General features: G+C 42.9%; 1 protein-coding gene across 1 annotated transcript; it reads left to right on the plus strand.

Annotated features, from left to right (window-relative positions):
• Positions 1-782: 782 nt before the first annotated feature.
• On the plus strand, positions 783-12548 carry hpxa (hemopexin a). The gene is made up of 9 exons (XM_055877803.1): positions 783-921; positions 2748-2870; positions 6558-6715; positions 8024-8177; positions 9005-9217; positions 9828-9923; positions 10386-10516; positions 11449-11596; positions 11827-12548. Exons 1-9 carry the CDS (start codon positions 837-839, stop codon positions 12054-12056), a joined length of 1338 nt encoding a protein of 445 aa, XP_055733778.1. The 5' UTR covers positions 783-836; the 3' UTR covers positions 12057-12548.
• Positions 12549-15034: the final 2486 nt, after the last annotated feature.

The raw sequence follows: 15034 nt of genomic DNA on the forward strand, positions 1-15034 counted from the left end.
GCTATTTACTTCAGTTATTTATATATATATATACATGATTTAATTAGATATGGTAAGCAACTGTAAATGATCTTCCTTAATTAAACTACAAAACCATATGTCTTTTATGCAAATTCTAAATCATAATGTTTCAAAAGTCTGCAGACAGAAAAGGAATGATCTCCCTTGAAAATACAAGCCTCAAATACACATTATCCCAGTAGGCCTGTCAAATATTCACCTTATAAACGTTAGCTAACATTGATATAAAGGGTTCTGAAGTACAATGGTCAGCGGTATTATTTATTTTAGTCTCTACATATTTACCTTGCGGACAGGGAGAAAGGTCCTGATTGTAATCCTGACCCAAGCATGCTCTGGAGTCATCCCTGATCATAAACACAATGTTTGTCTGTGGATACACTGTCTGCAATGTCTTACATAAGACTGGACATAAGCCTGGACATCTACCTCTATTGATTCTGGTATCTGATTGAAGGGATGGATTCACCTTGACCAATGGCAGACACACACAGAATCTCTCCCTGTTTGCAAACGTGTGGGCGTCTTTGTGGGACGGCATGTGATGCCAGGTCTGCCCACGGCTGTGCTCTGGACTGCACACGCACGCAGGCACGCACGCACGCACGCACGCACGCACGCACGCACGCACGCACACACACACACACACACACACACACACACACACACCCCACCTCCTTTGCACTACCCACCTGACTCATCCAGTCCTGGTGTCTACGGTGACAGCCCACAGCCCTGGCTCAGGGATAAAAGACCCGTCCAGCCGCAGACCAGGCACCTTTACCCAGAACTTTCTCCTGTACCCGAAGGACAACATGAAGCTGCTCTCCCAGACACTGTGTCTGTGCCTGGTGCTGGCTCTCAGCTATGCCCACCACCATGCTGGACATAAAGATGGAGGTGAGTGTCGAAAGAGGGCCCTGTGTTTTTCGCTATCATGTGACATAAGATTTAATTCTGTATTATTAAACCTTATCCACAAAGTAGAATTACAACAAAAATGAAAGCGATTGTCTGAGGATGGTGAAAACTGGACAGTTTGATGGGAAACCAGTTTTGAAGAAAGTTTCACATACCAGGTATGTCACATGATGCTGTAAAAACCCAGGGACCTAACCAGTGTCCTTAGATTACTAAGTGTCCTTAGACAGAGACCTAACCAGTGTCCTTAGATTACTAAGTGTCCTTAGACAGAGACCTAACCAGTGTCCTTAGATTACTAAGTGTCCTTAGACAGAGACCTAACCAGTGTCCTTAGATTACTAAGTGTCCTTAGACAGAGACCTAACCAGTGTCCTTAGATTACTAAGTGTCCTTAGACAGAGACCTAACCAGTGTCCTTAGATTACTAAGTGTCCTTAGACAGAGACCTAACCAGTGTCCTTAGATTACTAAGTGTCCTTAGACAGAGACCTAACCAGTGTCCTTAGATTACTTTTAGCTAGACACTACTCATAGTCCCCAGAAGACAACTGAACCAGGTGACTTTTAGCTAGACACTACTCATAGTCCCGAGAAGACACCTGATCCAGGTGACTTTTAGCTAGACACTACTCATAGTCCCGAGAAGACACCTGATCCAGGTGACTTTTAGCTAGACACTACTCATAGACCCGAGAAGACACCTGAAGAGTGGTGACTTTTAGTTTGACGCTACTCATGATGCTACACAATATGATCTTGTTGCCATCTGATGCACATTCAGATGTCATAAAGCAGCACTGCAGAGCTCTCCCTGTCCTCTGCCGTGCCCTGATTGTATTACTGTTGATGAAAAAAACAAAACACAAAACATCCGGGTCAGATGGTTTAGACCCTTTCTTCTTTAAGGTTGCAGCACCTATCATCACCAAGCCTATCTCTGACCTTCTTTTTTAACCTGTCTCTCCTCTCTGGGGAGGTTCCCATTGCTTAGAAGACAGCCACGGTGCATCCTTTAATTTAAGGGGGTAATCAAGCTGATCCTAACTGTTATATGCCAATTTTTATTTTGCCCTGTTTATCAAAAGTGTTGGAAGAACTTGTCAATAATCAACTGACTGGCTTTCTTGATGTCTATAGTATTCTCTCTGCTATGCAATCTGGTTTCCGCTCAGGTTATGGACGTGTCACTGCAACCTTAAAGGGCCTCAATGACGGCACCTTCTAAGCTATGTTGTGCTTATATTTTTATTGACTTGTCCAGAGCTTTTGATACGGTAGACCATTCCATTTTTAAGGAGTATCGGTGTCTCTGAGGGGTCTTTGGCCTGGTTTGCTAACTATGCTGATGAGATATCGTTATAAACACGACCATATACACAAACACCTGCTATACTGATGAGTGAGACAGGAAGCGATGTGAATTATAGAGTTACTAGATGAATGAAATGACAATCCATTCAGACCAGCCTTTCTGATTGAACTTTGTAACTACATTAGTAACAGCAGAGATTTTAGAGGAAGGGATTCAAAAAAGGGACGTTTCCCGTTGAACAAATGTTTCACCGTTTCAGTTTGCCAAGTCCCCTCGCCCCCCTGTTCCCCCCTGCCTAGTGACTAGGCAGATTAATTGCCACAGGCACTTTGAGAACTAGCACAGACCTCAAACAAAATTGTTTCTCCTAGCAAATTTACTTAATGGAAAAACTTCCATTTGGTCTTGTCTTAAAATCGCCCAAAATTTACTCCGGTGACTGTGTGTGGGAAGAAACAGTAATATTTAATTTATCCTATGGCTTTCTCAGGAGATGAGGGACACGAGGGACACGACCATGCCCATCACGCTGGTATTATGCTCGACCGCTGCCAGGGGCTCGAGATGGACGCTGTTGCTGTGACTGAGGAAGGAATCCCTTACTTCTTCAAGGGTGAGTCATGGGCAGAGACGACTCTAGTCCAGCTAGAACCAACTGTCACTCATTTAGTCATTGGTCACAAGCAGAGTATGTGAGCGGAGCTGGAGAAGCTAAGCGTTGAGCAATATTCACAAACCTCGGGCCTTCTCGGACCCTCCGATTTCGCTCCAGTAGCTCTTCAAGTAGCTCTTCAAGTAGCTCTTCAAGTAGCGCTCTAAGTAGAGCTTCAAGTAGCTCTTCAAGTAGCGCTCTAAGTAGAGCTTCAAGTAGCTCTTCAAGTAGCGCTCTAAGTAGATCTTCAAGTAGCTCTTCAAGTAGCGCTTCATGTAGCGCTCTAAGTAGAGCTTCAAGTAGATCTTCAAGTAGAGATCTAAGTAGGTCTTCAAGTAGAGCTCTAAGTAGCGCTTCAAGTAGATCTTCAAGTAGCGCTCCAAGTAGCGCTCTAAGTAGAGCTTCAAGTAGCTCTTCAAGTAGGTCTTCAAGTAGCGCTCTAAGTAGAGCGTCAAGTAGCTCTTCAAGTAGCTCTTCAAGTAGCGCTCCAAGTAGCGATCTAAGTAGGTCTTCAAGTAGCGCTCTAAGTAGCGCTTCAAGTAGATCTTCAAGTAGATCTTCAAGTAGGGATCCAAGTAGCGCTTCAAGTAGGTCTTCAAGTAGCGCTCTAAGTAGAGCTTCAAGTAGATCTTCAAGTAGCGCTCCAAGTAGCGTTTCAAGTAGGTCTTCAAGTAGATCTTTAAGTAGGTGTTAAAGTATATATTCAAGTAGCGAATCAAGTAGCGCTTCAAGTAGATTCAAGTAGTGCTCCAAGTAGCGCTTCAGGTAGATTCAAGTAGCGCTCCAAGTAGCGATTCAAGTAGATTCAAGTAGCGCTTCAAGTAGATCTTCAAGTAGCGCTCCAAGTAGCGCTCCAATTAGCACTCTAAGTAGCGATTCAAGTAGTTTCAAGTAGCGCTTCAAGTGGCGCTTCAAGTGGCGCTTCAGGTAGATTCAAGTAGGTCTTCAAGTAGATATTCAAGTAGGGCTTCAAGTAGCGCTCCAAGTAGTGCACCAAGTAGAGTTTCAAGTAGCGCTTCAAGTAGAGATTCAAGTAGATTCAAGTAGCGCTTCAAGTAGATCTTCAAGTAGCGCTCCAAGTAGCGCTCCAATTAGCGCTCTAAGTAGAGCTTCAAGTAGGTCTTCAAGTAGGTCTTCAAGTAGCGCTCCAAGTAGCGTTTCAAGTAGGTCTTCAAGTAGATCTTTAAGTAGGTGTTAAATTATATATTCAAGTAGAGAATCAAGTAGCGCTTCAAGTAGATTCAAGTAGTGCTCCAAGTAGCGCTTCAGGTAGATTCAAGTAGCGCTCCAAGTAGCGATTCAAGTAGATTCAAGTAGCGCTTCAAGTGGCGCTTCAAGTGGCGCTTCAGGTAGATTCAAGTAGGTCTTCAAGTAGATCTTCAAATAGGGCTTCAAGTAGCGCTCCAAGTAGTGCACCAAGTAGAGTTTCAAGTAGCGCTTCAAGTAGCGCTCCAAGTAGCGCATCAAGTAGAGTCCAAGTAGAACTTCAAGTAGCGCTCCAAGTAGATTCAAGTAGAGATTCAAGTATCGCTCCAAGTAGAAGTTCAAGTAGAGCTTCAAGTAGCGCTTCAAGTAGCGCTTCAAGTAGTGTCCAAGTAGAGCTTCAAGTAGCGCTTAAAGTAGAGCTCCAAGTAGCGCTTCAAGTAGCGCTAAATTCAGGAGCTCAGGGCATCCCCGCCCCAGAATGCATTTGTAGTCTACTTGTGTGCTGCTAACAGCCCCCTTGCTTTAGCTACTGTCATGGGAATTCTCAAAATATTTTCATAAAGAAACTCATAGAAAAACACACAGGTGATAAATCAAGGCGATTTACACTTCGATCACACCGACAGCGAGTTTTTGGCATTTTGGGACACCAGAAATACATTAATTTCCAATGAAACGCTACGTTTGCCTTGCAACATTGCGTTGCAGTTGCAGTGTGTTCGGGGTGTCGTGCTTACGTTGGATTTATCAAACGTACATGCAATGACACTGTCGGTGTGTTCGAAGCCTGACAAAGATGAGGGAGTGTAGTGATGTAGTGTCCACTGTTATGTGTAAGGCTCGACTGCCACCTGCTGGTACGGTGCTAAACTGTTAGGTTACAGACCGAACGTCATTGTTCTACGCGCGGAATATGACAGTTGTTACACGCTGGCTACATGAAATGTCCACACCTAAAGAATCATTGACGAAGCTGAAATGATACTTATACCAAAAGTATAATGGTGTACTTAGTGCACATGCTAAAATAAAGGAATGAGGTGGGTAGATAAGTGTGTCATTGTAGCAAAGTATTTATAAACAAAACATCTGATCTTTTAAACGTTTCGTTCATTTTCGTTCTAGTGTCTATACAAAAGGCCATAAATGAATTTGGCACAAAAGGCCTGGCATATTCCCACGTTCAAGGAGCTTTCCGTTTTTTATAATTTTGTAATTTTGACTATAAACCTTTAAGACTACCTATAGAAACATCAAAAAAACAACTTTGCATCTCTGCTCAGCCTGGAAAGGCTGACCAAAAGGGTGTTTATCATCCCCAGTGAGTAAGTGTAGAGAGGATATTCTCCGCTGACGACCTGGTCTCCAGGTACCATCACATGAGCCTGAAGCCACAGACAGGAACAAATTAATTCTAAAAATGAATTCAAAGGCACTAATAAGTCATTTTTTTATTTAATTTGTATTTAATTCTAAGTAAGTCAGAGCCTATATACACAATTTATAGACTATAAAAGATTTAATGCAACGAAATGTTGTTTAATAAATGATGAGCGCGTTATGTCCCTACCAGTCTATTGTGTCGCACTCGCAAATGCGTCACAATGTATTTTTTTTTGTAGGCTATAGCCTTGAAATAATTGAAATAATTTAGCCTAAAATAATTCATTTTCATTCCTTCTTAGGCTGCCTGTCTGGCTCCTGACCTATTTAGAGTGTTTATATGCTGTTTACAGGAATATGACGTGTAACCTATTTTGAAATTATGTTGGCTTCTTACAATCACCTTTACCTGTTTATTCAAATACTTTTCATTAAAATCCATATGGTTTGTTTGAATACTTAAAAAAAATAAAATGGTTGTTGCAGGTAGTCACAAAAATAGATGTGTGTTGGTTAAATAGTGATTTTTAATGATTCGAGCGAATTTGGAGCAGCGTTTTTTTGTTGTTGTTGCGGAAAGAACACGGAGAGCTGAATAGAAGCACCTCTCCGTGATCGATGAGCAGGATTTCCAACCGCTCAACTCTGCTCACATACTCTGGTCACAAGTCATGTCCTTTCTGTCATCGAACAGGTGCTTTTCAGCAGTAGGCTTTATAAAAAAAATCTATTTTATAAAGCCCTTTTTTTACATCGGTTGTTGTCACAAAGTGCTTTACAGATACCCAGCCTAAAACCTTAAAGAGCAAGCAAATCTCAAAAGAGCAAGCAATGCAGAGGCAGAAAGATAGTGGCTAGGAAAAACTCCCTACAAGGTAGAAACCTAGGAAGAAACCTACAGAGGAACCAGGCTCCAAGTGGTGTCCAATCCATATTGTTTAGCTATTAATGCATACTGAATCAGTTTTGTAAGCTCCAAGTTGAGGAAACTACGGTGGGTTCTGTGGATTGTCCTTTTCTCTATTCCCATGGTGGCTGACCAAATGCGTTCCCTGCCAGGTGACCATGTGTTCAAGGGTTTCCACGGTAAAGCCGAGCTCTCCAACAAATCGTTCGTTGAGCTGGACGACCATCACCATCTGGGGCACGTGGACGCTGCCTTCCTCATGCACTTTCCAGACAAACCCACTGAGCATGACCACATCTTCTTCATGCTGGTACAGTCCATACCTTAAAAACACTTGGTACAGTCCATATATACTGCATCCCTTAGAAACACTTGGTACAGTCCATATATACTGCATCCCTTAGAAACACTTGGTACAGTCCATATATACTGCATCCCTTAGAAACACTTGGTACAGTCCATATATACTGCATCCCGCTACAATAACTCATAAAAGTTCCAATGTTGTTTTGAAGGACTCATACATGTTCTGTTGTTCTAAAGGACTCATACATGTTCTGATGTTGTTCTAAAGAACTCATACATGTTCTGTTGTTCTAAAGAACTCATACATGTTCTAATGTTGTTCTAAAGAACTCATACATGTTCTAATGTTGTTCTAAAGGACTCATACATGTTCTGATGTTGTTCTAAAGAACTCATACATGTTCTGTTGTTCTAAAGGACTCATACATGTTCTGTTGTTCTAAAGGACTCATACATGTTCTAATGTTGTTCTAAAGAACTCATACATGTTCTGTTGTTCTAAAGAACTCATACATGTTCTAATGTTGTTCTAAAGAACTCATACATGTTCTAATGTTGTTCTAATGGACTCATACATGTTCTAATGTTGTTCTAAAGGACTCATACATGTTCTAATGTTGTTCTAAAGGACTCATACATGTTCATGAAAGTTATAATGAACATTTCAAATTTCCATCCAACAAGAACTCATAAAAGTTATATTGTTGCTCTGAGTAGAGGATGAGTAGCTCTGAGTAGCGGATGAGTTGAGGATGAGTTTCTCTGAGTAGCAGATATGTTTCTCTGAGTAGCGGATGAGTAGAGGATGAGTTTCTCTGAGTAGCGGATATGTTTCTCTGAGTAGCGGATGAGTAGAGGATGAGTTTCTCTGAGTAGCGGATATGTTTCTCTGAGTAGCGGATGAGTAGAGGATGAGTTTCTCTGAGTAGCGGATATGTTTCTCTGAGTAGCGGATGAGTAGAGGATGAGTTTCTCTGAGTAGCGGATATGTTTCTCTGAGTAGCGGATGAGTAGCGGATGAGTTTCTCTGAGTAGCGGATATGTTTCTCTGAGTAGCGGATGAGTAGAGGATGAGTTTCTCTGAGTAGCGGATATGTTTCTCTGAGTAGCGGATGAGTAGAGGATGAGTTTCTCTGAGTAGCGGATATGTTTCTCTGAGTAGCGGATGAGTAGCGGATGAGTTGCTCTGAGTAGATATACATTTCATATTATTCACTAAAGAAGCCTGGGCCTAAATCCACTATTTTTGTTTTTAGCTCACTGACTGGGGTGGCTGACCTCTGACCTCTGTCCTGTGTTTTCTCTGGGGCAGGACACCAAAGTGTTCAGCTACTACAAGCACCAACTGGAGACGGGCTTCCCCAAGGACATCTCTGAGGTGTTCCCGGGTATCCCCGACCACCTGGACGCCGCCGTGGTGTGTCCCGCTCCCGACTGTGAGGAAGACACCGTCATCTTCTTCAAGGGTGAGTCAATATCTCAATATTGTGTGATCGATCTCGTTGCAAGGAAACTCTCCAAAAACCTATGGAAGATAACAAGGTATTGTAAAGGCTCTGAAAATAGATCGCCACCATGTGGTGGTGTCCGATAGAGGTGCCGGTTTAGAGTATAGCGTGCGCCCTATGTATTACCCTATGCTTATTACCAGTCAATACTATTAGCACCGCCAATGCTACTATATCCATTACTACTGTGTACTAGCCCATTGCTATACCATTGCTGTTTGTATATATTACATCGATAGTACTAATGTATAGCCAACACTGCTGTTAGTCTGTTGTAATATACAGTATATTACCTGTTTCTTCTGTTCCGTTACACTACCACTATACACTATCACGTTCACTTCTACCTCGTTCACTTCCTGTTTGTTTTGTGTGCTTGTCATGAGTGTGGCAATAAACATGTGTTCTGGACACTACTGGTCTCCTACTGGTCACTTCCAGTAGGCCCAGATCTGGTCCAGGCGGTGGATCCAGGGCTGGCACTGAATCTGGTGGTGTCAGGTCCACGGCGAGCAGATCTGTAAGTACAAGACCAGCATCGGAGTTGAGTCCGGTGACGGCTGGTCCAAGAGCCACACTAGCTGGAGTGTCGTTTGAGGTGCTGGCTTGAGCACCGATAGCTGCAGGTCTGGCTGGCAGTCTGCAGATGGAGGTGGAGCAAGCTGGAGCGCCGGCGACGTACTCGACTTGCTCTGTTTGGTCGCACGGCAGTCTGTAGTACCGGCAACGGTTTATCTGGCTCAGCAGCTGCTCGTGGTAAAATTGTCCATATCATTTATTCCCAGGCGATGAAATCTACCACTATAATGTGAAGACGAAGAAGGTTGAGGAGAAAAAGTTTGAGGGCATGCCCAACTGCACCAGCGCATTCCGCTTCATGGAGCATTACTACTGTTTCCATGGACACCAGTTCTCCAAGTTCGACCCGAAGACTGGGGAGGTGCACGGGAGGTACCCCAAGGAGGCCCGCGACTACTTCATGAAGTGTTCCAAGTTCGGTGAGTGACAAAAGACAACAGCAAGATTGGGTATGTGTTTGAGAGAGCGAGAGATTAAGAGAGAGAGAGGCGGTAAAAAGAGCGAGAGAAAGAGTAAGAGTGGGAGAGAGAGAGAGAGACAGATATTAAGAGAGAGAGAGAGATATTAAGAGAGAGAGAGAGGGGGGGGAGGGGGCAAAGAGAGTGAGAGAGAGAGAAAGTGGGAGAGAGAGAGAGGGAGAGAGAGGGGGGAAGAGAGAGAGAGATAGAGGGGGAGAGAGAGAGAGGGGGGAAAGAATAGGGGCAAAGAGAGCGAGAGAGAGAGGGAGAGAGAGAGGCGGAAGAGAGTGGGGGAAAGAGAGGGAGAGAGAGAAGGGGAGAGAGAGGGAGAGAGAGAAGGGGAGAGAGAGGGAGAGAGAGAGAGGGAGAGAGAGAAGGGGAGAGAGAGGGAGAGAGAGAAGGGGAGAGAGAGGGGGAGAGAGAGAGGGAGAGAGAGGGGGGGAGAGAGACGGGGAGAGTGTGAGCGATAACGAGAGAGAGAGAGGTTGTAGTCTCCTCATCACACCAAACTTGAGAACGAATAATATCTAACACAAACAGCTCACGCTCAAGTATTGTGTTTCTCCTGCAGGAGACACCACAGACCACATCGAGAGAGAGCGTTGCAGCCGTGTGCACCTGGACGCCATCACCTCTGACGACGCCGGAAACATCTACGCCTTCAGAGGTCAGACCACTGTTACTTCCTGTAGCTGGATGTCTTTACCACAATTACTGCAATATTACAACATAAAACAGTCAAATTTCTGCAATGTTACCACATAAAACAGTCAAATTTCTGCAATGTTACAACATAAAACAGTCAAATTACTGCAATATTACAACATAAAAGGGTGACATCACCGCACTACAAACCAATCATCACACTTTTACTGATTTAATGGTCCAATCAATCTTCCCACATTTCTTTGCAAAATGTCAGAATTGCTGCAGCAAAACAAAGCAACTATCACAAACAAATGGCTACGACATCCTGGAGGGATTGATTGTCTAAGTCCAATTCCGATTGACATTATATCATTACATTGAGCGTTTTGAGATTGCTGTTGTGTTTTTTTATTTTTTTATTAATAATATGTTTCTCTTATTTCTCTCCTACTGACCTCTCCTCCCGACCCTTGACCTTTAGGCCACCACTTCCTGGAGCAAGATGCTGGCAATGACACGTGGGCAGCCGGCACCATCGAGAGCGACTTCAAGGAGCTGCACAGCGAGGTGGATGCCAGCTTCTCCTATGAAAACCACCTCTACATGATCAAGGTAAGCTACTGTCGTTTGCTACAGACACGCACGCACACACACACACACACACACACACACAAACACACACACACAAACACACACACACACACACACACACACACACACACACACACACACACACACACACACACACACACACACACACACACACACACACACACACACACACACACACACACACACACACACACACACACACACACACACACACACACACACACACACACACACACCTTGGACAGAAGAAGGCAGATATAAAGAGATCAAGGAGAGATCAGGAAGAGATCAGAAAGAGATCAAGAAGAGATCAGGAAGAGATCAGGAAGAGATCAGGAAGAAATCAGGAAGAGATCAGGAAGGGATCAGGAAGGGATCAGGAAGAGATCAGGAAGAGATCAGGAAGAGATCAGGAGAAGAGATCAGGAAGAGATCAGGAAGAGATCAGGAGAAGAGATCAGGAAGAGATCAGGAAGAGATCAGGAGAAGAGATCAGGAAGAGATCAGGAAGAGATCAGGAGAAGAGATCAGGAGAAGGGATCAGGAAGAGATCAGGAGAAGGGATCAGGAAGAGATCAGGAAGAGATCATTTATATAACAGATTTTCTGAATGAGAGGTAACTCGATCAATCAAGCCCCCGGTTATATAACAGATTTTCTGAATGAGAGGTAACTCGATCAATCAAGCCCCAGTACATTAGTTGTGGGTTTGATGGTTAATTATAGAACCGTGTTCATGTCTGTATCTATGTAATGTATTGCACCATACACTTAAATTTTTTTTTACACATGTACATATTTTAAAACTGGTCAAGAGATAACACAATTAGGTCAATACATTATTTCCATTGTGGTCCCTTTATTAAGCTGTCAAATAAAATCAATAGATCAATCAAATAAAAACAAACAAACACTGCTCTCATTGTGTGCAGGATGACAATGTGTACGTTTACAAAGTTGGGGAGCCCCACACCCACCTGGACGGCTATCCCAAACCCTTGAAGGAGGTGCTGGGAGTGGAGGGCCCTATCGACGCTGCCTTCGTGTGTCAGGACCACCACATCGCTCACGTCATTAAAGGTAAACGTGTGACCGATACTCACCTACGTTATCTACTATATGGGCAATCACTTCGGCCATGTTCAAACGCAACAAATCAACATGGACATACTCAAGGTGCAATACACATGAAGGCCAGTAGATGGGAACATAGTCCCACTGACAGGTACTCCCTGTAACGTGTGTCACTCAGAGATGGGCGTAAATGAGAGACGGATGCATTGATTGAGCTTCTCCCTCCCCCATTCCAGGTCAGACAGTCTACGATGTTGACCTGAAGGCCTCTCCTCGTGTTCCAGTTAAAGAAGGCTCCCTCACCCTCTTCGACAAGGTGGACGCTGGCATGTGCGGCCCAGAGGGCGTGAAGTTGTTCAAGGGAAACCACTACTTCCACTTTCAGAGCATGAAGGTCATGCTGATGGCCAGGTCTATTCCTGAGGAGCACAAGACAGCCCTGGAGCTGTTTGGCTGTGACCACTAGAGGCCGAGAAAGTAGAGAGAATCAAGTTATGTACCACAACAACAACAACAACAGCAGCAACAACAACAGCAACAACAACAACAACAACAACAACAACAGCAGCAGCAACAACAACAACAACAACAACAGCAACAACAACAACAACAACAACAACAACAACAACAACAACAACAACAACAACAACAACAACAACAACAGCAACAACAACAACAACCAAGTGGTTCATCCATCACGTCACTATAGTCATCATGATGTCATTCTCCCCACTTCCTTTAAACTGATGTATCGACTGTCTCCTACCTCCAACTCACATTCCGTTGTCTATTGTTCGTCTTAATAATGTGCTCAGTTTTCCATATGCGTGAGCCGGTTTAATATATATTTTTTCTTGTGCTCCCGTCCCAAAAGGTTGACATGGAAAGTTACCGAGGGCGTAAAATCCTTCTGATTAATGTTCTATAGTGTTGTTCTATAATAAAGATAATGACAACACCCAAGAAAACTTGTCTAATTTGACTGGTTTCTATTTCTATTTATTTCTAATTTTAATAAATACTCTTGTTGAGATTGATTCATATGAAAGATTGTCATAAAGATTCAAGATATTAGTAGAATTATATAGGTGTCAAATGATCCATCACTTTTTATGTCTGATTTTTTTTTGTCTATGGACAAGGGGAGCCTGTGTAAATTTTCTCCAAGGTCAATTATTGTATGCGTTGTCATCACTGGGCCACATAGGGGTGCTGTAGCCTGGTGAAATCATTGATAGACGGACAATCAGCAAATAAGAATATACCGTAATTACGGCTATATGCTGTTAATTTTTCATTTGGTTTATGTCGAGGGGACCAGATATGATAACTAATACAAGCACTTTTCAAACATTACGGTAATTATCAAACGTTTTGAAAGATTTTCCAGGTCAAATCTAAATTCATGTGAAAGAAAATAAACGATTCACCATCAGGTTACTAATAAAAGTTTACAGATGCAAAACAACTTTGTTGTATTTTCATTGCATGATAGTAATGCTAAAATTATTTCATGTTTAGCATAGCTAGTTATCCCTGCATGACTTTTCTGGTACCTGCGACATTAGCTTTCCGGTGTTTAGTGCATTTGTCTTCAAGTAGTTGATGGAAACCTGTTGTTGGAAGTAGTTGCCTGGAAACCTGACGTTGAATTGCATTAAATTCTACGTCGGGCAGAAATTAGCTTTTTTTAATTAAGAAAGTTTCCTCTCACGACCTCTACAAGCCAGAACGTCCTGACTTCTGCAGAGGCCGTATCACTGTATAAGCTGCACGGCCAATGCAGACCTTGGATTGGTGCACCTGAGCAGGGGTGAGGCAGAGGTACAAATGTACACCCCTGATTGTGTCCCAGATGTATGTCGTCACCCACGGGAAGAGAGCCGCCAGTTGAGAACGAGTCTGCACGCATCGCAAGGGGCAACGTCACAGACCTGGCCAAACTGACCGTCGCTAGGGGCAACGAAATAGACCTGGCCAAACTGACCATCGCTAGGGGCAACGTCACAGACCTGGCCGAACTGACCGTCGCTAGGGGCAACGTCACAGACCTGGCCGAACTGACCGTCGCTAGGGGCAACGTCACAGACCTGGCCGAACTGACCGTCTACATCTACAACCATGACAACATCATCTTCCCCGGGGGTTTTGGGAGGCAAATCAAATCAAATCAAATGTATTTATAAAGCCCTTCTTACATCAGCTGATATCTCAAAGTGCTGTACAGAAACCCAGCCTAAAACCCCAAACAGCAAGCAATGCAGGTGTAGAAGCACGGTGGCTAGGGAAAAACTCCCTAGAAAGGCCAGAACCTAGGAGGAAACCTAGAGAAACCTAGAGGCAGCCAACAACCTGTAGCTGGGACAGCTTTGTGTTAAAAGGTCAGTCTGGGATTGGTATATCCATTTACATAAGCTTTCTTCAATTCATTATTTTGTAAACAATGTCATTGTACGCAAACAGTGTCTAGCCTCACAACACGGTTAAAACTATCATCTCATAGATGATTAGTCGCTATATCACGGTTAAAACTATCATCTCATAGATGATTAGTCGCTGTATCAGAGTTAAAACTAACATCTCATGGATGATTAGTCGCTATATCACAGTTAAAACTAACATCTCATAGATGATTAGTCGCTGTATCACGGTTAAAACTAACATCTCATAGATGATTAGTCGCTATATCACGGTTAAAACTATCATCTCATAGATGATTAGTCGCTGTATCAGAGTTAAAACTAACATCTCATAGATGATTAGTCGCTATATCACGGTTAAAACTAACATCTCATAGATGATTAGTCGCTGCATCACGGTTAAAACTAACATCTCATAGATGATTAGTCGCTGTATCAGAGTTAAAACTAACATCTCATAGATGATTAGTCGCTGTATCACGGTTAAAACTATCATCTCATAGATGATTAGTCGCTGTATCAGAGTTAAAACTATCATCTCATAGATGATTAGTCGCTGTATCACGGTTAAAACTATCATCTCATAGATGATTAGTCGCTGTATCACAGTTAAAACTATCATCTCATAGATGATTAGTCGCTGTATCAGAGTTAAAACTATCATCTCATAGATGATTAGTCGCTGTATCACGGTTAAAACTATCATCTCATAGATGATTAGTCGCTATATCACGGTTAAAACTAACATCTCATAGATGATTAGTCGCTGTATCACAGTTAAAACTAACATCTCATAGATGATTAGTCGCTGTATCACGGTTAAAACTATCATCTCATAGATGATTAGTCGCTGTATCACGGTTAAAACTAACATCTCATAGATGATTAGTCGCTGTATCATGGTTAAAACTATCATCTCATAGATGATTAGTCGCTATATCACAGTTAAAACTAACATCTCATAGATGATTAGTCGCTGTATCACGTTTAAAACTATCATCTCATAGATGATTAGTCGCTTTGT

This window comes from Salvelinus fontinalis, chromosome 23 (genome assembly GCF_029448725.1).
Source record: "Salvelinus fontinalis isolate EN_2023a chromosome 23, ASM2944872v1, whole genome shotgun sequence".
Lineage (NCBI taxonomy): Eukaryota > Metazoa > Chordata > Actinopteri > Salmoniformes > Salmonidae > Salvelinus > Salvelinus fontinalis.

Excerpts from the sequence above, each read along its gene's own strand:
- hpxa (XM_055877803.1), top strand. The coding sequence starts at position 837 with ATGAAGCTGCTCTCCCAGACACTGTGTCTGTGCCTGGTGCTGGCTCTC. Across the intron at positions 922-2,747 it reads TGCTGGACATAAAGATGGAG|GAGATGAGGGACACGAGGGA; the intron begins GTGAGTGTCGAA and ends TGGCTTTCTCAG. Across the intron at positions 10,517-11,448 it reads ACCACCTCTACATGATCAAG|GATGACAATGTGTACGTTTA; the intron begins GTAAGCTACTGT and ends CATTGTGTGCAG.